The sequence below is a fragment of the Mustela putorius genome, unplaced genomic scaffold, assembly GCF_011764305.1.
Source record: "Mustela putorius furo isolate JIRA1106 unplaced genomic scaffold, ASM1176430v1.1 tig00003923_pilon_pilon_pilon, whole genome shotgun sequence".
In the NCBI taxonomy this organism is placed as follows: Eukaryota; Metazoa; Chordata; class Mammalia; order Carnivora; family Mustelidae; genus Mustela; species Mustela putorius.
The window spans coordinates 9,593,072-9,619,636 of NW_025422068.1; the positions used below are offsets into that span (position 1 = coordinate 9,593,072).

At 42.4% G+C, this 26,565-nt stretch overlaps 1 protein-coding gene across 2 annotated transcripts; it reads left to right on the top strand.

Annotated features, from left to right (window-relative positions):
* The first annotated feature begins 1,145 nt into the window (after positions 1-1,145).
* ZNF354C (zinc finger protein 354C) lies at positions 1,146-16,132 on the top strand. Of its 2 annotated transcripts, XM_045069304.1 has the most exons (5): positions 1,146-1,493; positions 2,910-2,996; positions 8,160-8,286; positions 8,737-8,832; positions 13,638-16,132. In XM_045069304.1, the coding sequence occupies exons 2-5, from the start codon at positions 2,964-2,966 to the stop codon at positions 15,050-15,052; spliced, it is 1,671 nt and encodes a 556-aa protein (XP_044925239.1). In that variant the 5' UTR covers positions 1,146-1,493; positions 2,910-2,963; the 3' UTR covers positions 15,053-16,132. The 2 variants fall into 2 exon arrangements, with proteins under 2 accessions (XP_044925239.1, XP_044925240.1); XM_045069305.1 differs by lacking the exon at positions 1,146-1,493 and having other exon boundaries at positions 8,068-8,286.
* The last annotated feature ends 10,433 nt before the right edge of the window (positions 16,133-26,565 follow it).

Below are 26,565 nucleotides of genomic sequence, written 5' to 3' on the forward strand. Positions count from 1 at the left end.
CTTCTGGAGAATTTAAGCTGCACGAATGTAGAGGTTTTGAGAGTTTTAACTTGTATTTCTGGCATCTAGAACAATGCCAGGAGCAAGAGAGGTGTTGAAGATTTTTGTTGTTGTTGTTGAATGAGTGAATAGTGGAATCTTATACAGTAGCGATAATGGATGAACTTCGCATGTATCAAGATAGGTGAATCTAAAAGTTGTCAAAGAGTGGTCTCTCAGGCTAAGTTTCCCCTTCACCAAACAAAGACTTAGAGTTTCATATGGAATCTTAAACCAGCCAACCAGGAGCTGGGTGATCATCATTAGTTAGGTAATCTGCCTGATAAATCTTTGCCAACTTCTTTAGGTAAACTAACCTTGCAAGAAGCAATCCACTTTTTGCCTAAAATACTTTCCTTGTTCCTGCTCCCTTCTGCCTATAAAAGGTTGCATGTAGTACTTCTTGGAGTTCCTTCCTACCTGCTAGGATGCTACCTGGTTCAAGAATCACTGAATAAAGCAATAAAATTTTAAAAATACACTCGATTTTTTTTTTTTTTTTTCAAACAGCGGTCAAGTTGAGCATATGTCACAGCAGATTCCATCTATATAAAGATCAAAATCCTTGCAAAAATAAACACTTATTGTGGAATATAATACCATCAAGCTAAGCAAGGTAAATGCTTAGCACAATTTAGACAAATGACAAGAGAGCATTGCGGACAGGGCTTCAGAAATTCTGGTCAAATACCTTTTTAAGCAAAGTGTTGGGTATGTGGGTATTGGTTTCTTAAACTGTAGCTATGCATTCATCACCTTCTGAGTATGGTAGGCATTAAAATAAAAATTATCCTAACTAGCTGGTGGGGGGCCATGGAGCACGGATCCTTCTAAAGGCGTCTAAATTCGGGTTTTGCTTTTTCAAATTACCTTGCCGGTCTAGCACAATAAGCCCCAGGGCGGATGCAGCCAGCCAGCACCGGGAGGACACCGTCCGCTCTACTAGTCAGCGCACCTTCGCGCTGCCGCGGACCTCCTGGGGCGGAGGGTGGGGTTGGGTGGGGGCACGGACAGCGGGTCCCGAGAGCTCGCAGCGGGAGGGAAAGGGCATCTCCCCGGGCTCGCCAGGCAGCCTTCTGGGAAATGTAGTCCGCGCGCGGCGGAGGCATGCCGGGAGTGGTAGTCCCGGGGCTCGCGGGATTGCGGGACGGCTCCAGGCCTTTCTCGGGCCGGTGGCGGAGGCGACCCCGGCTGCGCTGTGGCGGCCTGTCTGGGGCGGAGATCTGCCGGGGGTCTCTTCCGCGCGGCGGTGGAGCCAGCGCCTGTACCGGGCTGGGTGGGGGGCGCGGCGTTGGGTTTGGGAGCGCGGAGCCGGGAGGGGCCGCGCGCGGACCCCGGGAGACGCGGCGCGGCGCGGCCCGTGGGTCAGGGGCCAGTCCCCGCGGCCCCCGCGGCGGTGCGTTGCGGGCGTCGCAGCTCCGCGGGATACGCGCGGGGAGGGAGCGTCCTGCCAGGTGAGCTGGAGCGTCCCGGGACTGCTGCGGGCGGGGGTCGGGGGTGGGGGGCTGTCTTCTCGGAGACCTCTCTGGGATGGAAAAACAATAGCTCGTTCCCGCCGAGCGCGAGCACGCGGTGTGCCCGGCAGTGGGCCGGCGCCTTGGATGAATGAACTCATCTCATCCTTCGAGATTTATGCCCTGAAAAGTGGCTGCGCGCTGCCCCCAGATTACAGACGGAGGAACGGGCAGAGTGGCCAGCTAATTTGCCACATTTAGCGAGGGCCCTGGGCCCGAACATGGATTCCCTTCCTGCCCGTTACTGACCATTTTTGTTTCTCGGGCAGGTCGCTCCAACTCCCTAAGTTCTCAGCCTCCCTGGCATCTGCAAAATAGGGTAGCATTACTTTTTAGAGTCCTGGCAAGGTTTAGAAAGAATACATGCCAAGCACCCCGGATTCTGGTGCGGAGGAGGTGTGCATCTTCGAGTGTCTGCGGTTACCCCTACAGTAGCTTCCCCAACCTCGCTGAGGTGCCCCAGCCCCAGATGACACCCCACACTCAGCTAGCCGAGCTCTCATGCCGGGTGCTGCTCCCCGAAGAGCCCTCGGGCAAACCCAGGCGGCCAGTGCAGGCAGCTGTGGCGGGGCCCTCCTCTGACACTGGTCTGGCTGTTCCAGGCCCCCTTTTCCTGTGTCCTCCCAGGTGGGGTTTGTGTGTGAGAAGCAGGGCTGTTTCCAGCTGGGTGCTCTCCCAGTAGACCCCTGTGGAATGTGTGTTTAGGAGGGGCTGCCAAGCAACAATCTGGGGTGCATCCCTGCCAGAGGGAGCGTTTTAAACACATTCCTGTGGGTGCGGTAAGATCGGGCCACAGGCAGGGGCGGGGGTGGGGCGAGGAAGGTTTTCGGGTTGTGTTATATCCGGGACCCATACAGCACTCCAGGCAGGGGCCACTCAGGAAAAGCACCTGGGTGGGTCATGAGCAGAGAGAAAAGGCAGATGTGGACAAGTGCCTTTACTGTGGCTTTTTCTGGAAGGAAAGTGCTAGGTGGGGCAGGCTGACTGAGGATTGGCTGCGTGTGTTTGAAAGTGGCAGCCAGGGAAATTCATGTTCATGTCGGTTTTACAGTGTGCTCGGTTTAAGGCTTCCCTAAGGCTAGGGAAATTTGCAGGCTGCTGAGTCACAGCTAGTAGACCTTAGGTGACAGTATAGCATCACCTTACAACAATTAGAATATCGTTAATGCAGGAAGATGGAGATGGGCGAATTGTCTTAGAGCTTCATTGGCTTGGTAAGCACGTGGTTTACTTGGTCTGCATCTTTGATGTGCTGTGGCTTTGTTGGGACCCGGTAGACTTTACGGGTGGTCGGAACTTCCTCTCTCCCAGCCATCCTTCACACCACAGTTCCTCATGACACCTGTTCTTCTCCAGACCTACCCTGTCAGCGGTCTGCACTCCCTTGATGGGAAAACTGAGAAGGAAAGAATGGCCATGGATTTGCTGCCCACTAAGGTGACAGTAAGTGAAGTTTGTCTTTTTCATAAATTGTTTTCTGGGTTTAGAGATGGTGGAGGTGTTTCCATTCTTTGGGTACTTTTCTCTCCAGAGAAAACTGGGGGGTGGGGGGAATCTAGAGCTTTTTAAGTTTTCCCCAGGATGCAGGATTCATGGAGGGAGTGCTGCGGAATGTGCCTCCTCTGTCCCCAGGTCACTCTTAATTCACCCTAACCTCATTTGATGACCCAGGATTGAGTTAGCTCTGAATACATGTTTCTGGCTACAATAAACACTTGGTGCGCAGTATTGCATATTAGACAGTCTTTGTCATCACAGAGGATATAGTCTCACTTGGAGCAAAGACATGGAAGGAGCAAAGACACCCTCAGCGAACATTTGTTAAGAAACCGACTATGCATGGGATGCTATACAGAGCATGGGAGTTAGAAAAAGGAAAGGCAGTATTTCTGTCTTCAGGGAGTTCTTGGCATTGACCTTAGGAAATGATTCAGTGTCCAAGAAGAGTCAGGAAAAGATCCTGGGTGTGGGATCATTTCAAGCTGGGACTGAAGGCCAGGGCTGCTGGTGGTAGGCATCCTGGAAGGAGCCCCGCTGAGCTTGGGCCCTGAGGCCAGCCCTGGAGAGGACAGAGGACTGGGAGTTCTGCGTCAGGCGTAGCTCTGACGGCATACTATGTCCATGTCCTCCGTCTGGACCCGACTGATGTCTCTGTCTCTAAGTCTTGTCCCCTGTCTCCCCTCTTGGGCTCTTCTTGCTCTTTGCCCTTTTGACATCCATTTTCATTACCTTAACCTTCTAAAGATCTTTCCCAAATCTCCCTAACAGCCTGAGGAGACTGGAGCTTTCCCCTAAAGATACAGTCTGTCATTCTCAAACTTTTAGGGAATTTTTCCCACATGGAGGTCACAGCTTTCGCCCAGTGCCAGCTCCTGTTCCTTCTGGCTACCCCCAGGGTCATCTTCTGTGGATTTTCTGTTCTGCCATCCCCAAAGGCTCTGTTTTCACTGGCTGCTTTCCCCCAAAGTAGTGTTAGTTTACAGGTTACAAATGTGGACCCTGGAACTTGAGTTCTTAAGTTCATAACCGAGCTAGGGATGTGACCGTGGCAAGTTATTTTCCATGTGCATCATTTCCTCGTTTGTAAGCGGGATTAATAAAATGCTCAAATTAATAAAATGATCAAACCTTTTTTGATCTGTTCAGGAGGACTGAATATTTTTATTTTACCGGTGAGGAAGTTGAGGCATGGAGAAGCAAATAACTTGACCAAGGTCTCCCAGCTAGCCTTGACCCCAAACAAGGCCACCTATATAGTTAACATTAGGCTCCAAGAAAGTATATGTAAAATGCTGAGACCAGTGCATGGTGCGTATTAATGCTCAGTAAATGCTTGCTCTTACTACTGTTTTTTTATCATCATAAACAGCAACAGCATTATTTTAGGACTGCCAAATTTGGTAAGCCTCTTGCCATCAGCTTAGGCTTTGCTTTGATTCTTGAATGACAAGGAGACCGGTGTTTCAGGAAGCCAGACTGTAAAGAGCAGCAAAACTCAGTGCAGAGCAATATCTAGCAATGACCGGGCTGCTCTCTGCCCAGAGGGAGGGCTCTTCACTGTGCTCTCCCATACCCATGAGCTTGGTGGTAGCTAAGGGAAGCTGGAGAGGAGGGTCTTTGGAACCCAGAGCCAGGTTTTTTCTTTTTTTGGCCACTTATTTACTGAAAACCGAAGATTTGAAAGCAAACAGAATAAGATGTTCGTATGAAATACAGAGCATCAGTGCCTAAATGCTTCTCATCAGAAACAATAGAATGACGTTTTATGTGAGAGAAAGAAAGAAAACCTCAACCCAGATTCTATAACCAACAAAAGTAGCCTTTAAGAATGAAGAGGGAGGGAAGTTCTTCGGGCTGAAAGGAAATAATGCCAGATGGGAGCTCTCATCTTGGCAAGGAAGTGAAGAGCTTTAGAAATGGAGGCTATAAATATAAATATAGACATACTTTTTCCTCTCAGTTTCTTTAAAATGTCTACGATTGTTTAGAGAAAAATATGCTGAATGATGGGATACAGTGCATATGACAGCCGTGGATCTAGAGTACATTTGTGTCTGGACCGGAAAAGCTCTGTCTTTATCTCTGAGGATGCCTGAGTGGATTATTTTTGACCCTGGGCACAATAAAGGCAGTGGATGTGTTGTTTAAGATCCCAGTGCCCCTGGCTACCCCCAGGGTCATCTTCTTCACTGACCATTGACAGCTGGCCTACATGGTTTGACAAGCCTTCCTTGATACACAAAAGGCCCCTGCTCAGAGTTTCCCCTCTGAGCTCTCCTGAATCTAAATTCCTTCTATAAAATCCAAGGACACGCCTCATCCGTGTGTGCAAATAAAGGGAGATTGCACATGGAACACCTTTCAGTCCTCCAGGGCCTCAGTGCACTCTGTATTGTTGCACTGTAGCCATTGCCTCCCTGAGTGTGCCTGGTGAGGTCTGGTGAGTCCTGTCAACTATCCCAAGTGAGAGCATCTTTCTAATAAGGACAGCATGAGGAAGGGGTAGTGGAAATTCCCATATACTCACACAGTTCTCGCGTTCTATGTGAAATCAAATGTTAGCTCTAACTAGACCATAAACTAAGAAGGTATATTATAATTCTCAGAGCAACCACTACGAATGCAAAGAGGTAGAGCTGAAAACTCAATGCACAAACTAAAATGAATCAAAAACATTTCAAAACAAATTCACACAGCCTGTTAAACGATGTAAGAGTACAGAGTAATAAACAAAAGATTTCTTTCCCATCCCTCCACAAACATGAAAGAATAATGAGGGTGGACAGCTGGTTGTAGTCTTCCAAATGTATCTGGATGGGTGGATGGATGAATGGATAGATAATTTTTCAACAACTATGGATTGTTTTGCAGCTCGATTTTTCATATGAATCAGCAGTGTATCAATGTCAAATTCCAAGGTCAGCCATATAGATCCACCTCATCCTATTTAATTGTTGTATATATATAAACCATTTTATGGAATCAGGGTCCTATCATTTGCTTATCCATTCCTTCATTAATAGATTTATAGGTGGTCTTTAGTTTTTCACCACTGTATTAGTTTCCTATTGCTCCTGTAACAACTTGCCACAATACAGTGGCTTAAAACCACATAAATGTCTTCTCCTGCAGTTCTGGAGGTCCAGAGGCTGAAATCAGTTTCACTGGCTTAACATCAAGTTCTTAGCATGGCTGGTTCTTTCTGGAAGTTCTTGGGGGAAATCTGTTTTCAGGCCTTGTTTGCATTTTTGGGTGGCAGCCTGCGTTCCTTGGCTTGGGGTCCTTTCATCCGTCTTCAAAGTGTATGACTTCAGTCTCTTTCTGTCCTCATGTCACTACCTTGTCCTCTTTTGACTGTGACTCCTCTTGGGTCCTAACAGGGACCACTGTGATTATACTGGATCCACCTGGATAATCAGGCTCTTCCCATCTCAAAATCCCTTAGGGGAGTCTGGGTGGCCCAGTCCGTTAAGTGTCCAACTCTTGAGCTCAGATCATGATCTTGGGGTTATGAGTTCAAGCCTCAGACTAAGCTCCACGCTAGGCATGGAACCAACTAAAAGAAAAAAGATCTTCAGAGTCCTTTTATTTTTTTTATTAAAAAAAAGTTTTTAAAGAAAAAAACAGAAAGCATAAAGTAGAGGGTGGGGTGGTGGGCAGGCAGAGGGAGAGGGCGAATCTTTTTTTTTTTTTAAGATTTTATTTATTTATTTGACAGAGGGAGAGAGATCACAAGTAGGCAGAGCAGCAGGCAGAGAGGAGGGAAAGCAGGCTCCCCGCTGAGCAGAAAGCCTAATGTGGGGCTCCATCCCAGGACCCTGAGACCATGACCCAAGCTGAAGGCAGAGGCTCAACCCACTGAGCCACCCAGGTACCACGAGAGGGAGAATCTTAAGGAGACACCCTGCTTAGCATAGAGCCTGACATGGGGCTTGATGTCAATGATCCTGAGATCATGACCTGAGCTGAGATCAAAGAGTCAGACACTTAACCAACTGCGCCACCCAGGTGCCCCCAGAGTCCTTTTAGTCATATATGCATCTCACTATATATATATATATAGTGATAGAGTGTTCACAGGTTCATTACTCAGCCTACCACAACTGTTGGCATGTAAGTAGAGTTCCAGTGAACATCCTCGAACAAATATCCCTATCCACTTGTGTGAGAATTTCTTATAGTCGAATCCTAAAAGTAGAATCACAAGGTCAAAATGTGTCATTTTCCGTGTTCCAACCCTTTCATACAAGAGTTAGCATCTGGCCAACCTCTGCTTTGGGGTATAATGGGGTTCTCTTGTAAGAATTTCCTTCTCTCATAGTTCCCTTTGGCACCTGTGTAGTCTTGCAGGTCCTTTACATCTTTTTGGTCTCCACAGACTGTGGAAACCCGTGTGACAGACGTATAGCTTAGACTATAGCTCTTAGACAGTATAGCTCTGTCTGCCTGAATTCAGTTTCAATCTCCACCAATTTCTAACAGAATTACCTTGGGAGGTGACATCACCTTTTGAGATGTTTCTTCATCTGCAAAATGATTTAATTATAGCATCTTCTTAATAGGATTTCTCTGAAACTCAGCGAAGATACTGTGTACAAAGCTCCTGTCATAGTCCCTAACATACAAGTACCCAGTAAACAAGAACTAATGATATTCTTACAATTTGCTTTACAGCTCAGAAATTCCTTTTCATTTCTGTTCTGCTAATGGCATTTCCACAGTTTTATGGCCTTGCTCTAAGTGTATTCTGATCTGCACCCCCGCCCCCCACCCTACTTTCATTTAATTTGGATTTTGAGTGAGAGGGAGGTGAATGTACGTGCTCAGTTACTCTGACAGGTCCCAGGCTGAGATTGAAATTCCCCGTTGGCAGGGGCAGCCTTTACCCCCCCACCCTCCCAGAACGTGGCCCACAGTGGGTTCCCAGTAGATATTTGTGACCTAGTTGCTGGGTGGTCCCCAAAATAACATAAAAAGTTAAGGTGAAATACTTTGAATCCTGGGACATTTTCAGGATTGGTTGCTACACATCCCCACACCAGCCCTGTACCTACTGAGCAGTGGAGAAGCTGGTCCCACTGAGAAGGAATGGATTTCCCGTTGCAGGAGTCTGTGACATTCAGGGACGTGGCCGTGCTCTTCAGCCAGGATGAGTGGCTGCACCTGGACGCCACACAGAGAACCCTGTACCGGGAGGTGATGCTGGAGAACTACGGCACCCTCGTCTCGCTGGGTAAGGAGGCTTGTCTATAAGGAAGAATCTGCCAGGGGAGCCGCCTCTTTGGGGTTCAGAGTCTGCAGCTTCTCCTCTGCCGTGCCCCTGGAGAAGGACGAATCTCTGTGAAGTAGAAAGTGTGTGTTTGATGTCAGGCCACCCTTCACGCTGTGCTCTTCTCCTTCCTCTGGCTTCCTCTCACCCCGCCTCCTGACCCCTGTTCTCATCCAATTCTTGGGTCCCCATTTAGCGTCTGAGAAACTTACAGGACTCCCATGTTAGAGACATTCATAGCTGGGGGCCCCCTATTGTTTCTGAACCGAGCCCTGCCTCCTGCTCCATCCCTGAGAGCCCGGGACCCTCAGAAGTGCTGGTGCTGCCTGCTGTGCCTCCCTTCTCTGTACTGTGAGCTCTGGGGTTGCCCTTCAAGCCCCCCCGTTCCAACCCCGTTCCTTTCCTCACGAGCAGGGATTCCGTGCTCAACACCGAAGGTGATCTGCCAATTGCAACAAGGAGAAGACCCCTGCCTGGTGGACAGGAAACTTCCTCAAGATGCTTCTCTAGGTGAGTAAGTGTCCAGGAAATGGGCTCAGGGTGTTTTGTACATGAGTCCACCATGAGGAAGCAGTCCTGGGAGAACTTGCCTGGAAACTATGAGCCTAGGCCTCCTGACTGGAGGCTCTGTGGTTGTGATGGTATTCTTGGCTCAAGAAAGCCCTTGTGTAGACCTCTTTCTTCTCCTCCTTAACACTGCACACATTCTCAACCTCTTTTCCTTTCCTGTGGCTTCACTCCCTCCCTGCTGCCATCTTGGCCTGTTGGCTTTCATGGATTTCTTCCCATCTGCCTTTACATGCATTCATGCTTGGCAGATTTTAAATACTTTACACCTTCTGTCTCGAATTCTTTGTAATTTCTTTCACCAACCACATATTTCAGAGTTGTCAGTGCTCCCGTGTCTCTGATTTCTTAGCTCAACATTTCCCTTTTATCTTCAGGGAGATTGGGCTCTCCTATCCCACTGTTAGAGGCAACCAGCTCTCCTTTACCACTGTAGCCTTTCCTGCCCAGGGGTTGGAACCATCTGGTTCCTACAACGGACCAGATGGTAAATAGTTTGACTTGGGAACCGGGGGCCTCTACTGCAACCCTTTAACTCTCTATCCGTAATGCAGACGCAGTCAGAGATAGTGGTACCTGGATTGGTGTGGTGGCCTTCCAGCAACAGCAGCTGGAGTTGGTCCCAAGATCTGTAGTGTACACATTCTCTTCTAGTCCTGGCTAGTCTCACTGGTCTTTATCCTAAAACTGTAGGTGGTTAGAGCTGGAGGATCACTTGAAGATGGTCAAATTTAGATATCCCTCTTTATATTAGAAGAAACAGCGCATCATCAGAGGTTATAAAATGTTTACAGAGTCAAAGAGCTAAAAAGCAGTGACAGAAACCTAGATCACCTTTCTCATTTCTGTTCACCGTGTAACATGGATTTGCAATATTTTCCTTCTGTCTTTGTGGTTTGGCCTTTAATCTATGATTCTTGCCTTTATGGGCTTTTTGTTTGTTTGTTTGTTTCACAAATACTTTTCATCTTTATTAAAATACATTTATCTCCAAAAAGTTAGTGAGTAGTGAGTAGTACAGGATAGCACTTAAGATCTTGGTTTGAATTTAGACATTCCTAAGCTCCCGTTACCGATGCCACGGCTCACAAGTGCTCTGTGCTGCAGGAAAGTTACCCACCCTCTCTGAGCCTTGTTCTCTTCTCCCGATCTCTGCTCCATCCACAGAGCAATCTTTTTGAAACTCAGGTGTATTAATCCTGTCCATTAGAAGAACTCATTGCTTCTCAGTTATGCAACCTTAAACCTACTTCATAGCCTGCTTCCGTGTTGCTTTACAGGAATCGGTGATCCCTTCCATGCCAGCTCATGTTCCCGCCAAACCTGCACACTCATTACATTTGTGTATCAGTCCTTCTTGGAGTACCACCTCCATCTTGTCCCCTGGGAACCCTCTTACCCTACAAGACCCACCTGTCCACCTGACCTGTAGGTTTTCCTTATTTCTCCTGCTTCCCAGTCACCATTCATTCCTCAGTCACTCGCATTCATATGCTGCTTTCTCCATGTCTCAAACGCATCCGTGACAGCATCTTTCCTAGCGAATTATAGTTCCTTCGTTATTATTTATTTTCTTAATTGGATTGTATATATTTAAGGAAGAGACCAGGTCTTTCTTTGAATTCTGTGCCTGTGGCATCAAATATCCTGCATTTGAATTTAATTGAGCTGCCTTGATGATGAACTCAGTGCTGATGAGGCTCAAAATTAAAAACTCGGTGCAGTCTTGGGGCGCCTGGGTGGCTCAGTTGGTTAAGCATCTGCCTCCGGCTCAGATCATGATCCCAGGGTCCTGAGATCGAGTCCCGTGTCGGGCTCCCCCTGCTGCTTCTCCCTGTCTTTTTGCCTGCCTATCTCTCTCTCTCTCTCAGATTAATAAACAAAATCTTTGAAAAAAAAAAAAAAAAGACGACTACGGCAGCTGCATCATTGCTCAGCTTCCACTCTAACCTCGCTCTGGTCCAAGCTGCCCACTCTACCAAATATGACCACTTCATCTTATTATTACCTGCCAAAGAGCATACAACACCTGTATTATTCTTCTGAGTTCCTCAGCCCATTGTTCAGGAACTCTGTGCTCAGCCTCATCCTGTTGAATAAAAATGTTAATTAATTCCGGCCTGGATTTCCTTCTTTACTCAATAAGCGTCCCCTAAATAGGTTTACTTACCCCTATATGACTTTGCTCAGGCCTCATTTCTGACGCACAGGGTCTTCTTTTCTTGTTCTGCTGAAACCCATCCCCCTCTTTATTATCCACCTTCCTTCATAAAATCACTCCCTGCTAATACTGTCGATGCTGGTGTCTTGGTTCTCTGACCCTCAGACCTGAATTGTACATTTGAGGCTTCTCATGCCAAGGGGAAACAAGCTATTCCTGTCCAGTCATGTCTTTGTTTCATGTTATCCTTGCTGATTATTCAGTCTTTGTTCAATAAATGACTGATTAGGTTTCAGGAATCCAGCATGAGAGAAGACCTCATTTTTAAAAATTTATTTATTTATTTTTAAAGATTTTTCTTTATTTATTTGACAGACCACAAGTAGGCAGAGAGGAAGGCAGAGAGAGAGGAGGGGAAGCAGGCTCCCCGCTGAGCAGAGAGCCCGATGCGGGGCTCAATCCCAGGACCCCGGGATCATGACCTGAGCCGAAGGCAGAGGCTTTAACCCACTGAGCCACCCATCTCCCCAGAAGACCTCATTTTTGAGGTCACGTGCCTTTCTTGATTTTTCCAACTCACTCTGCCCATTCATGCATTATCTTTTTATTTTTTTATTTTTTATTTTTTAAAGATTTTATTTATTTGTTTGACAGAGAGTGATCACAAGTAGATGGAAAGGCAGGCAGAGAGAGAGGAGGAAGCAGTCTCCCTGCTGAGGAGAGAGCCCGATGCTTGATGCCAGGACCCTGGGATCATGACCTGAGCTGAAGGCAGAGGCTTTAACCCACTGGGCCGCCCAGGGGTCCCATGCATTATCTTTTTAATGTAAGACATTCTAATTGTGTACTTGTAGTGTGCACAGTAAGGAACGAGGAAATAACCGTAAGACGTATCCACTATTCTCCCTGAATAAATACTTGAATTATTTTCAGGTTTCATAAGCATATATATTAGTAAAATGATAGAATATATAAGTAAAGCACGTTGTAAAATTATAAAAAAGAGGTGGCTAATTTAGGCTTTACTAGTTAAATTTCTTTAGAAAAACAAGATTAGAGTATTTTTTTTTTTAAAGATTTTTATTTATTTATTTGACAGAGAGAAATCACAAGTAGGCAGAGAGGCAGGCAGAGAGAGAGAGAGAGAGAGGAGGAAGCAGGCTCCCTGCTGAGCAGAGAGCCCGATGCGGGACTCGATCCCAGGACCCTGAGATCATGACCTGAGCCGAAGGCAGAGGCTTTAACCCACTGAGCCACCCAGGCGCCCTAGAGTATTTTTATACAGATTTAGTGCATGTGTGTCTTCTTCCTCTTACTATTTGATTTTAATAAAATACATTTTATTACTAAAACTCAGTGGGTTTTATTAACATACATAACCTAGTTATACTTTTATTATTTAAGTACATACAAAGACCTAGTTTTGCTTTAAAAGATTTTATTTATTTGACAGAGAGAGATCACAAGTAGGCAGAGAGGCAAGCAGAGAGAGAGAGAGAGGAGGAAGCAGGTTCCCTGCCTAGCAGAGAGCCTGATGCAGGACTCGATCCCAGGACCCTGAGATCATGACCTGAGCTGAAGGCAGAGGCTTAACCCAGTGAGCCAACCAGGCAGCCCCAAAGACCTAGTTTTAATGTATTTTCAGTTATGGATTGATTAAAAGAGAGCCAGATTTTAACCCACACTTCCTTAGAATCAGCTCAAACTAAACCCTTTCACTTACCGTCTGGTCTGAGCTTGCACCCTGGGTGTATTACAGATCGCTGGGACATATTGACTCATTTCATGCAGACTTTCATTCATGTAAAGAGATTACTGCCAAGGTTAATCTTCTGGTTGCCACTTACTAGAAGAGACAAATATATCTGTTTCTCCTCAGGATCAAATAGGAAGGAGAGAAGTGATGGCAGGGTGTCTCATGTCACAGACTATGATATGAAATCATATTCACATACAGATTTCACAAAACTTAAAATACTGCAGAGATTTTAAAATTAATGTGTATAAAATTTTGGCGAAAGCATGGTGGAAAACATAATAAAAGCCGCATGTGAATAGAAAGGAGAAAACGGGGCACCTGACTGGCTCTGTTGGGGGAGCGTGTGACTCTAGATCTCGGGGTTGTGAGCTAGAGCCCCACACTGGGTGTAGACATTCCTAAAAAAAATAAGTAAACCTAAAAAGAGAAAATAAAGACAAGTTACCTGCTTCGTGGCTCCTTACACAGAGTAGGAAATAATTAACTGAAGTATCCTACGGTATCCAGCTGAAGCGTACGAGCTGACATTTTTCTGTAGCTTCATCCCTTCTGCTCAACCAGTTCTTATCTCTGTATTTACTTCTCTCAAGTTGCAAGTCTCTTCGTTTTCAGCGTTCATTTGTCCGCTGTACCCTCCCAAACCACTTCTTCCCCTCTTCACCTCTCTTTCCATCTCGTCTGGTTTTTACCCAGATGCAGGTCCATATTTGAGATCAAAAGAGGTTTCAGAGCTCTTTTATATGTACTATTACCAATTTTTTCATTCCACTGACGCAGGTCTGTCTCTCCCAGTAGAGGTGCCATCATTATGCTTCTGACTCATTCCAGGTCTCAAGGCTCAGATGGAAATGGAAGCCTTGCCTCCCAGACAAGGCATTTCTAGAGAAGAAACATCTCAGGGAATAATAAAGAAGAGGTCCATTCAGTGTGGTGACTGGGACACCAATTTTGGACAGACTTTTGAATTTGAGAGCAGGACAGGACAGGAGCAGCAGAAGAAATCTCTTAGGCAAATGGTGACCTCCCACAAAAAAACCATGAGTGGAGAAGTAAAGCAGACAAGTCTTGAATTGGGGAAAGGCTTACTTATAAATACAATTCTTGGTACACAGCAGAGTGTTCCTATCGAAAAGATACCCAATATCTATTACACCTTTGGGAAAGATTTTAAACAGAATTTTGACCTAATGAGATGCTTCCAGATTTACCCAGGAGAAAAACCTCAGACTTGTCATGAATGTGGGAAAAGCTTCACGCAGCGTCTCCATCTGATTGAACACCAGAGAATTCACACTGGTGAGAAACCCTACAGATGTGATGAGTGTGGGAAAACCTTTAGCCATAGATCCTCCCTTCTTGCCCATCAGAGAATCCACACGGGAGAAAAACCTTACAAATGTAATGAATGTGAGAAAGCGTTCAGCAGCAGTTCAACCCTGATCAAGCATCTGAGGGTACACACAGGAGAGAAACCCTATCGCTGCAAGGAATGTGGGAAAGCCTTCAGTCAGTGTTCTACTCTCACCGTACATCAGAGAATTCATACTGGCGAGAAACTCTATAAATGTGCCGAATGTGAGAAGGCCTTCAATTGTAGAGCAAAACTTCATAGACACCAAAGAATCCACACAGGGGAGAAACCCTATAAATGCAGTGAATGTGGGAAAGGTTACAGCCAGTTTGCATCCCTGGCTGAACACCAGAGGCTTCATACCGGGGAGCAGCTGTGTAAGTGCCTGGAATGCGGGAGAACCTTCACACGTATCTCAACCCTTCTCGAACACCAGCGAATTCATACTGGCCAGAAACCCTATCAATGTAACGAGTGTGGGAAAACCTTCAACCAGTATTCCTCCTTCAATGAACATCGTAAAATTCACACCGGGGAAAAGCTCTATACTTGTGGAGAATGTGGGAAAGCCTTTGGTTGCAAATCCAACCTGTACAGGCATCAGAGAATTCACACGGGAGAGAAGCCCTACCAGTGTAATCAATGTGGGAAGGCCTTCAGCCAGTATTCATTCCTCACTGAACACGAGAGAATCCATACCGGGGAGAAACTCTACAAGTGTATGGAGTGTGGGAAGGCCTATAGTTACAGATCAAACCTGTGCAGACACAAGAAAGTTCACACAAAAGAAAAACTCTATAAATGGAAGGACTATGGGAAGCCATTTATCTACAGTTCTTCCCTTACTCAGTATCAGAGATTCCTTAGAGCAGATAAGCCTGGTGAAGTTTAATTCTTCTCTCAAATAATTCAAGACTCCTTATTGGAGAATAATAAATAGGGCACAGATTCTGGATTAGATTTTTTTATTTTTACTGATGGAGAAAATATGCTAGTTCCCACTACGTAATGGTGAAATTGATCAGTGGGATTATGAAGAGCACTGATTTGTCGAATTTTCTAAGTACCATTAAATGCTAATAAGGTTTCTAAGAACATAGACCTTTTTTTTTAGTTCATGGAAAAAAACATAAAAGGCCTAACTTAAAAAAAAAAAAAAACCATGAAAATAATGGAATATACGTTTTGTTTCTTTCTTTAAAGTTTATTCCCTTTCTAAGAGCAAGCTTCAATATGAATTTTCTTTTAGATTAGTCATTGAGTTAATGTGAATAAGTGTGAGGCTTTATTTGCTAAAATGGCACGCAAGCATAGGACATGCTCTCTTCCATAAAGAGAAATTCAAGGTAAAAAGGAATTCTTTAAATTCAAATTCTCACGTGGAAATAATCACTTTTTATGAACTGCCTCAGCAGCAGGTTGTATATATAAATATATGTATGTGGACATAGGACATACAGACATATATATATAAACATGTAGCTTTAGAATACATGTATATTTTTTCCAAAAGTCCCTGATGATTAAAAAGTGTGGTTTCATTAATTTAGAATTTAGTTTGGGGAATTAAAAATTTGCCCAAATGGGATCTCTTTTCCTTTTCCTTATATATTTCTTAATTGGACATGATCTGACACTCCCAAATAGAGTTCTAGGATAGTATTCTAGAAAGTGTAGTGAACTAAAGCAAGGGAGACTGTCAGGCAAATACTCTCTTACCTGTTGCAGAAGGTACCTATTTGCAGAATCTGACTCTACACCTGGTAGCTCATTAGAGCCAGGAGGAATTTTCACTTAGTTTATGTATAGCTTTTCATTTTACTAATGAAATTGAGCTTATTGGGCAGAGTCAAGGCTAGAATCTTAAGTTTTCAGCTCTGGTTTTCTATGGTAATTATAGATACGAATTATAATCATTGGCTTCCAACCTCAAGCCCTGAGAGTACTATTCACTATTTGTTTTGTAAACTGATTGGGCATAATTGCAGTAATTTAATCAGTTTTATTTCTTTGTTTGCTCGGATCCCCCTAACTGCAATCTCAGTCTTGTTCTTTTTCTCCTGTGTTCCTAATTATACCTGCTTTTACAATAACTATACATAAATCCTCAGACTCAGCTGAGGTCCAGATGGTGAAATTGCTTTTGGGGTTTTCATGTAGAAGGTTGCCTTTTCTTTTGTTTCTGTTATATTCATCTTCTAGGAATCCTTTTGTGTAAAGTGATATGTGAATATTTTGAATATTATTGTTAAACATTCTATTCTTCAGTTAAAATTGGCTTTCCAAACATTTTCCATATTTTTAACATTTTACCCTGGGCCCACTTCCCACTATTTTATGTCTCACTTTCACCATTGGTATCCTTTAAAAAAGTGTTTTGTTTTTTTTTTTAAGATTTTATGTATTTATTTGACAGAGAGAGATCACAAGTAGGCAGAGAGGCAGGCAGAGAGAGGAAGGGAAGCAGGCCCCCTGCTGAGCAGAGAGCCCGACGCGGGACTCGATCCCAGGACCCTGAGATCATGACCCGAGCCGAAGGCAGCGGCTTGACCTGCTGAGCCACCCATGCACCTCTAAAAAAGTGTTTTAATAAAAGGAGCTAGAACCTTCTGTCTGAGAAAGGTTTTAGAATTAAATGCAGGCATTCAGCATAGCATATTTCTTGACCTGCCTTAGCTCACTTGAAAATATCTTTTTATATATTTAAGTATATTTACAAGGACATAAACTTTTAAAAGACCTCAGTGTTTAACACTGGACAGAGCCATTTGCAAGATATTCTAGAGAAGAACATTTGATAACCCAATAGCAAAGAGAATGCTTAGTACCCAGATTTTGGTTTCTAAATGCTGTTCACCACTAAAAGGAACCTGGGCTCATTGGGATAATGGCTGATTCTATATATGGAGCAGGGAAAGTAGAAGATGTGTCTGAGGTATCTCCTTATGAAACAAAACAAAAAGATAGCACTTCAAGAATAAGCACTCAAAGGATAATGTCAGAAGGACATGGGAGCCAACTTGAAGGTGCTCTCACTGGTCAAATTTAAGATAATTTAAACATCAAATATAACAGTCACTGTAATTAGTTATAACATGCTAAGTAAAAATGAGACCATAATGAAAAAGATAAAGAAAAGGAAAGCTCTCTATAAGCTAAACTGAAGAATGCCATCTTTTAACTGGAATGAGAGTTTCAGAAAAATTACCATTTTATAATCCTTCATGTAATTAAACTAGGCAAATTCAATGGCTGATAAGCCCATTAGGTGAAAAAAATATTTAAGGAACATTATATGGTGTCAAAGGTCACAGATACCAATTACAAATCTAATAGATCTGGAGAAACCAAGTTTCACTACTAGTGGGACAATCTGACATGATGTGGCTCCTGATGGGATGCCTTATGAGGTGCACATGATAATCTGTGACATATTCTTGCCAAGAGTGTTTGATGAAAATGTAATTAAACCTCTTATCCAGATTTATGTTCCTGTTTATAAGAAAGACAAGAGATAGAGGAACAAGTTGAATTCCATGAAGAGGAAATAGACAGACCCAAAGTTTGAGACTCCATACAAGACAACTGCTCTGGACTCTTCAAAAAGCCAACGTAGTAGAACAAAAGAGACTTCTAGATTAAGGCACTCAAGAGTCATAAGGTGTGATCCTTAGTTGGCTTCTGATTCAGAAAAACTAGAGCAACTATAAAAGACATTTGGGAGGGGATTCTTGGGGAAGTATGAGGATGGAATGGGTTTTAGATAATGTCATATGTTTAATTTTCCTAGAAGTGATGATGGTATTGAGGTATTTAGGATGATGCTCTTATTCTTAGGAGATGCATGTAAAAGTTTTCAAGTTTGAAAAGTCATGATGTCTGCAGCACATTTTCAGGTAAGTACATAAAAAATTAGGTGTTGTGGAAAATTAGTCAACTTTGTGGAGGATATAGAGATGTTCATTGGTCATCCTTTACATTTTTCCATATGTTTAGAATTTTAATTAAAAAATTGAGGCAAAAAGTGATTGCATAATGTGATGAATATGAAGCTTCCAGTCAAAATTTTTCCTTTGTACTCACATAAATTTCCTGTTTGACAATTTATCTCCTGGGGATGTAATCATTGGAAATAAAATAATTTTTGGTTTATTCTTATTCCACTCTATTTTTCAATGTGGGGCTTGAACTCACAACCCTGAGGTCAAGACCTGAAATGAGATCAAGAGTTAGATGCTTAACTGACTGAGCCACCCCGGTGCCCTGTTCTGTTCCAGTTTAAATGGAGTATGCATCTGCCATCTTGTCTCCCCCCAAATGTAAATAAAAACCCTAGAGATGGAGCAGCCATTTGAGAACCCTGACTAGTATGGTAGAAGACAGATTTAAGAAGAAAACCAGAATTTGAAGTAAGAGCACTCTGGTATTTTCAGACATTCTTATGGCAAGAACAGTGGTGGTAAGCAGGCCTCTAAACATTTGAGGGTGGGGAACCCTTATCTCTGTTCAGAGCCACTACTTCCCTGCCACTTGGGTCTGGAGGTAAGTATCCCATGGGAGCTGGAATGTGTCAGGTTCACCACCTGAAAAAGAAATCCACCAGAGTTTTGTATGTGAGCCAAGACTCAGTCCCTGATCTGGACCTAGAGTCTCATAATATTCAAAATGTCCAGTATATAATGCAGAACTGCACAAAATATAAAAGTCATAAAAATTCCTACATTCTAGGAAAAGGACAACAGACACTATCCTGAGGTAACATGGATGTTGGAATTATAGAGTATTACAACAGCATTTCAAAAAGCATGACCATTCTTGAATGGAAACTTTAAATGTCCCAGGAGGAAAATAGATAATGTTAAAAGAAAAGGGGAGGGGGAACCAAGTGGATATTTTAGAACTGAAAAATAACCAAGTTTACAAAAAACACTGGAAGAACTCAGTACCAGAATACAGATGACAGAGAAAAGAGTGAACCTGTAGAATTATATTCTACACATATTATCCAAACTGAACAAGAAAGAGAAACAAATACACATCTCACTGATTGGGGGGAGGATAACAAAATTAAATACCCATTTATGATAAAAACTCAGAAAACTAGAAATAAAGGAGAAATCAACCTAGTAAAGGGCTTCTACCAAAACCCAACAATGAACAACATGCTTAGTGGTAATCAACTGAATGATGTTAAGGTCAGGAACAAGTTCATGTGTCCACTCTACACACTCCTATTCAACTTTGTAGTGGAAATCCTTGCCAGTGCAATCAGGCAAGAAAAAGGAATGAAAGGTATTTGGTTTAGAAAGGAAGAAATAAAATGGTCTTCATTCAGATGTTGAAATTGTTCACTAAGAAAACCCCAGGAAATCAACAAAGATGCTCTTAGAACACTAAGCATTAAACCAGGAGTTTAACAAGGTCACAAGAAACTAGGTTAGCATACAAAAATTAGTGTCCCTATCTATGTAGTAGTTGTTGGGGTCGATTCCACAGTAAAACATGTTAACCCCCTGGGCCTGCCTGGGCCTACTTAGCCATAGTGACTCCATGTTGCCTGGGTAGACATTTTGTTGTCTAGAAAAGTTACTGCTCTCAGTTCCAGGTAACTGTTACTAAAACACACACCTAAAACAAGGCCAATTCCAGGTAACTATTACTAAAACACATACCTAAAACAAGGCCATTGGTAACCGTTACTAAAACACACAGGTAGGAGACATCCAGTCAGCCAAAGCCACATATGCAGATGTCTGCGATTGTGCCCTATAAAAACTAGCCTGTAAGACCAAGGGGCGTCGCTCTCTTCGGAGGTGGCCCTGGCCGGTCAGTCTGACTTCTAATGCTTGGCATAGAATAAGGCTTTGCATAACTTTGTCTCAGTCTCGTTCCTTTGATAACGGACCCAACATAGAGATGAACAATTAGAAAAAAATTCAACAAGCTACTCCATTTGCAATAACTCCAGAAGGAAAAAAGAGACGATTTGGCAAATGTGTGGCATCTCTATGTTGAAAACTATGAAATGTTGGTGAGTAACATCAAAGAAGGCCTAAACATGTGGAGACACATGCCATGTTTACAGATCAGAAGACGTCATATAGTTGTTAATTCTCATCAGCTTAATCCATAGATTTAAAACAATTCCAGTAAGAATTTCAATAGGAATTTCTCTAGATAGAGCCAAGCTTATTCTAAAATTTATGTGGAAAGGCAAAGGAAGTAGAGCTGCCAAAGCAATATTGAAAAAGCAGAATAAAGTCAAAGGTCTTGAAATAATGGACTTCAATTCTTATTACACCCAGATGAGCTGACAGCACATTTTCATTCATACCATTGAGATACCCTAAACCAATGAAAACTGTCTCATCTGTCTATGTTTCTAGTGAGGGACGGTCATTATTCTACCAAGAAGTTCCCATGTTGGGTCCCTGGCAGTTAGTTACTTAAGGCCAGAAGGTGTCTCACCTGTATTGCTCCATCTTTCTGCATCTTCTGGTGAACCCTAGTTCTGCGATTCCATATCCCAATTCTTGCTCTTCCCTCTTTTAGGAAGGATATAGAAGACTGCGGCAGAATAAGCAAGAATAAGCCTTTTCGGAATGAATGCAGAGCGAAAACAACTCTTTCCCCTGTAATTAGCAGCTAGGAAGTCCTGCTGTCAATGATGACAAGATTTGTGTGATGCACACCAAATGGGGCTGCTGGCGGCTGCTTCTCTTTTGTCCTGCTGGGAGACTGGCTTGTAGAGAGATTAGTGTGCTTCATATGTTTGTGGTGGCCCTGTTTGCTTTGCTAGCTTTGTACTGCTCTCTGTTGCTCCAGCCAATTCCTTAGTTCTTTCTTTCTTCAACCACAGAATCACATTTCCTGCACTGAATGGACAGAAAATTTAAAGCCTTTCTTTATATGTTAAATACAACATGTTCAACAAAAGTCCCTGGTGTTGAAGGAGCTTAAACTGGAAATAGGTCCTGAAAACTGAGACTGGGATCAAGGTTGAACTACCTCTCAAGGGCAGGGGAAACCATATTCATCTTGGAAAAAGCTGCTCCTTCTGGAAAGGAAGTTGGTTCCTTAGGGTCAGCACCACGTTGCCCCTACAGGACAAAGGCAAGCTGCCCCAAGCTACAACCAGTGGAGAGGTGAAAGCAAGCCATGATAAAACCCAGGCAAGAATCTGCTTTCAGAGGAAAAGAAAGGCAGCATCCCCTGTACCTGTCCTGGGTCTGGGATCTCAGCACTGCAGAAAGTATAGTGGGACATGCTGTCCCAAGCAAGGAAGCTGTGTCTTCATCCTGAGCTCTACCCCTGTGAAATGTCCTCTTGCTCTGGAACAAGTATGGCTCTTCAACCAAAGGTTCAAAACAGTATGATGAGATATAAGGAACTACATTTACATCATCACAAGAATTGATGAATCTTGAAAGGGTTGAAATGGGTTGTTTCTGAAATTGTCATGAGACATATATTTCAATAATGACTTGAAAGTTATGCATTAATTAGAGTCCTATAGAATGTTTCTATAGTCTGCAAGTTTGGAGGGGTAGACAGTAAACATTTTAGGCTTTGTGGACCAAGAAGCAAGTTCAGCGATGTTATATAGGTACTTGTATGACGAAAGAAATTTCCATACATTTTTAACAAAAAAATTAAAATATAACAATGGAGTAATTTTTTTTTTTCTTGTAGTACAGGTCTACTACTGAGATTAGAAATCTTTTCTGGGCGTGGGAGGATAACTATTTTGCTTAAAGTTAATGTTCCCCTTCCTACACTGTTGGTGGGAATGCAAGCTGGTGCAACCACTCTGGAAAACAGCATGGAGGTTCCTCAAAGAGTTGAAAATAGAAGTACCCTATGACCCAGCAATTGCACTACTGGGTATTTACCCTAAAGATACAAATGTAGTGATCCGAAGGGGCACCCAAATGTTTATAGCAGCAGTGTCTATAATAGTCAAACTATGGAAAGAACCTAGATGTCCATCAACAGATGAATGGATAAAGAAGAGGTGGTATATATACACAATGGAATACTATGCAGCCATCAAAAGAAACGAAATCTTGCCATTTGCAACGACATGGATGGAACTAGAGGGTATCATGCTTAGTGAAATAAGTCAATCGGAGAAAGACAATTATCATATGATCTCCCTGATATGAGGAAGTGGAGATGCAACATGGGGGTTAATGGGGTAGGAGAAGAATAAATGAAACAAGATGGGATTGGGAGGGAAACAAACAATAAGTGATTCTTAATCTCACAAAACAAACTGAGGGTTGCTGGGGGGAGGGGGGTTGGGAGAATGGGGGGTGGGGTTATGGACATTGTGGAGGGTATGTACTATGGTGAGTGCTGTGAAGTGTGTAAACCTGGCGATTCACAGACCTGTACCCCTGGGGATAAAAATACATTATATGTTTATAAAAAAATTAAAAAATAAAGATGAAAAAAAAAAACTAAAAAAAAGTTGGTGTTTCCTATCATTAAAATGGACCCACCAACATAATCCAATGGGAGTAAATTGTCTTTCAAAAAATGATGCTGGGACACCTAGATGCAAAAGAATAAAGTTGGACCCCTACCCCACCATATACAAAAATAAACTCAAAGTGGATTAAAGACAGGAGGCAAGAGCTAAAATGATAAGGTTCTTAGAATGAAATTTAGGCATAAATCTTTGTGACTTTGGATTAGACAATGATTTCATAGATATGACACCAAAACAACAAACAGGAATAGAAAAAAAAATCTGTAAATTGGACATCATCAAAATTAAAAACTGTTGGGGACAAAAGGCCACCATTCAGAAAGTAAAAATACAATTCACAGAATGGGAGAGAAATCTTGTAAATCATATATCTGATAAAGAATCACTAACAACTCCGTAATAAAAAGACAAACCAAAGTGGGCAAAGGATCTGAACAGATATTTCTTCCAAGAAGATAAACAGATGGCAAAAGAAACACATGAAAAGATATTCATCCTCATTAACTGTCAAGGAAATGTAAATCACAGCCATAAGGAGACACCACTTCACACCCATCAGGATGGCTAGAATCAAAAAGAGATAAAAATGGTTGACGAGGACGTAGAAAAATTGGAACCCTCATGCACTACTAGTGGGATTACAAGTTAGCTCAGCCTCTTTGGAAAATAATCTGTCATTTCCTAAAAAGGTTAAGTATAGGGCTCCTCTATGACTCAGCAATGCCATTCCCAAGTATATACCCAGGAGAAATAAAAACGTTCATCTATATAATAACTCGTACATGAATGCTCATAGCAGCATTATGCACAATAGTCAAAAATTGGAAACAAACCAATGGTCATCACCTGACAAATGGCTAAATACATGTGGTAGCGTCAGACAAGGGAATATAATCTGGCAATGAAACACTGAGAAACACATGGACTGATCTCAAAAGCATTGCGTTAAGTAAGGAAGCCAGGCGCAAAGGATCACGCATCATGTAGCCATTTATATGTAATGTTCAGAATCTGGCTTGGAGGGTTGGGGGAAGGGGGACTCCTGGCCATAGTGTTTCTTCTTGGGTGATGAAGATGTTCTAAAATGGACTGTGCTAATGGCTCTGCAACCCTGTAAATATAAAAACGCATCTGGTTGGACACTTTAAATGGGTGAAGTGCATGGTGTGTGAATTGTCTCAATGAAGTCATTAAAAAAATCTACTGCTAATGGTTACCTGTTAATACAGATCTGCTGATCTGTAACGTCATTTTGAATATTTTATCTTCGACAATGTACTGTCAGGGGCGCCTCTGTGGCTCAGAGGGTTAAAGCCTCTGCCTTTGGCTTGGGTCATGATCCCAGCATCCTGGGATCGAGCTCCGCATCGGGCTTTCTGCTCAGCTGGGAGCCTGCTTCCCCCTCACCCATCCCTCTCTGTCTGCCTTTCTGCCTACTTGTGATATCTGTCAAATGAATAAATAAAATCTTTAAAAGAAAAAAAAAGTACTTTCAGATAAATTCTGGTATTAGTTAAATTCTGATATTAGTCTATAAGCATATGAGTGGAATTGAGTATATTTACTGCTTATAAGTCATTTATAGAATTTCTTCAGATTATTCTGGGGCACCTAGGTGGTTCTGTTGGTTTAGCATCCAACTCCTGATGTGGGCTCAGTTCATGATCTCAGGGTCATGAAATCGAGCCCCACATCAGGTTCTGCACTGGGCTTGGAGCCTTCTCAAGATTCTCTCTCTTTCCTTCTGGTCCCTCCCCTCCCCAATCACGCTCTCTCTTTCTCTCTCTCTCTCTCTCTCAAAACAACAACAACAACAACAACAACAAAAATGAAACTTCATTATATTGATTATATTGTTCTTTTGATATTTTCCCATTGGTGTATCGTTACATTCCAGATTAATCATTTCCAATAAGAGGGTAGGTGGATGCTCCTCTATTATATTATTAAATGGATTTTGAAACATGAAAATTTCCTTTGCCCTTGCATTGAGATCCAAAAAATCCTACTAGAACTGAAGTTTATGCTCAGAATCTGTGTCTGAAGAAAATATTTATGGGAATGGAGATGGCACTTTTTGTTTTCAATTTTACTAGCGCAGCATGTATATAAAGCATCTTGACATTACTTGTGATTCAAATATTGTTATTGAAATGACTTTACAGAAGAATAAATTTTGCATAGAAGGTCTGATTTGCCTTGAATTTTCAGCTGAATTTATTAAGAAATATTAAGTTCACAGTAAAAGCTAATTTTTAAAGCCACCCCGTGTTTATGAACAATGGTTAAATCCTGTTCTCGTTCAGGAAAATTCCATTCTCAGACTTGACTTTGAAAAATGGCAATAAGACTTTCACTACCGCTAAGTCATTGAGCTGCTGCATAGCAGAGAAAGTCAGGATATTCAGCTTCTATTTCTGAAAGAGAAAATGTATGAGACTAACAATAGTTAAGTCCACAAGGGCAAATAAACGTCACTGTTGACACTACTTGCTCAGTACAACAGGACAGACTCCAACATTTCTTGCATGAATAAGCACAGGTTTAAGACACCTTACATTTTCACAAGCTTTGTAAATTTGTTCAACTAAGCCTTTTTCTGTGTTTCACATGTTTTATATACTTCACATGCTCAAGTCTGTTGAAGCACTTCTTAGTGACTCCACTTTGGGTTATCCTGAACAAGTGTTTTTTTTCAATGTCTTTAAGAACGTTCTTGCCTGTAGTTGTTCCACACAGACTATTTACAGAGGCTAATTCTTCCATCATTTTAAATCCAGCATTGGCTCATCAAATAAACACCAATCAAGCAGAATCGTTAACATCTGCTGACTCATCAAAAGCCAAAGGAAATCACTTAAAATCATCGACCTTATTTTTTAATTGATGACTGATATTGCTCAGTGTCCTCAACCCTCTGAACAGCTCTTCTACTGGTACACATAAGCAAGTTTATCTTCTCTGGACATATTTCTCTGGCTGCTGTGACCAAACATTTAATTAACTTACCATCAGTAAATGGGTTTCCTTGCTTAGCTAACAAATGGTCCATTCAGAAACTCACTGTGGCTTGCAGCCTCATTTTCCTAATTTTTGTTTTTGTGAAGAAATGACGCTGTGATGAAATACTTCAGTTTGTATCTTCAAATATTCCCTCCATTATTTCCCTGAGAGCAGGAATGTTGGATCTTCTCTCTTTTTTTCTTGTTAGCTTGGCTACAAGTTTATCAGTTTTGTTCATATTTTTCAAAGAACCAGCTTTTGGTTCTGCTAATTTTCTTTGATTTCCTGCTTTCAATTGGATTGATTTCTGTTCCAGTTTTTATTATTTTTCTTCTGCAATCTAAGCTCATATTACTCTTTCTCTAGTTTCCTTAGGTAAAACTTTAGATTGTTGATTTAGATCTTTCTTTTTTCCTAATACATGCTATAATTTCCCCTGTAATCACTTCTTTTACTGCATCCCATAGATTTTGATAAGTTGTAATTTAATTTTCCCTTAGTTAAAAATACTTTCATTTTTTTCATGACACTTTTTCCTTGACAGATACATTATTTAGAAGTGCATTTTTGGGGGCACCACTGAGAATGATTATCGCTATAACTAGGTCTATCACATGTCTGTAACAATCTGCTATTCATTGCACACATTCTTTCTTATTTTATTTTCCCTTTTTCTGCCTTCTCTTATTTTAACTGAGCATTTTATATGATTCCATTTTCTCTCCTCTCTTAGCATATCAGGTATACTTTGTTTAAAACCATTTTAGTGGTTTCCCTAGAGTTTGCAGTATCCATTTATTTTTTTTTATTTTTATTTTTTAAAGATTTTATTTATTTATTTGAGAGAGAAACAGTGAGAGAGAGCATGAGCTAGGAGAAGGTCAGAGAGCGAAGCAGACCTCCCATGG

Bases quoted from the DNA above. Each gene is read 5' to 3' on its own strand.
- ZNF354C (XM_045069304.1), top strand. From the start codon at position 2,964: ATGGCCATGGATTTGCTGCCCACTAAGGTGACA. The intron at 8,287-8,736 runs GTAAGGAGGCTT...CCTCACGAGCAG, and splicing joins CGGCACCCTCGTCTCGCTGG to GGATTCCGTGCTCAACACCG. The intron at 8,833-13,637 runs GTGAGTAAGTGT...GACTCATTCCAG, and splicing joins TCCTCAAGATGCTTCTCTAG to GTCTCAAGGCTCAGATGGAA.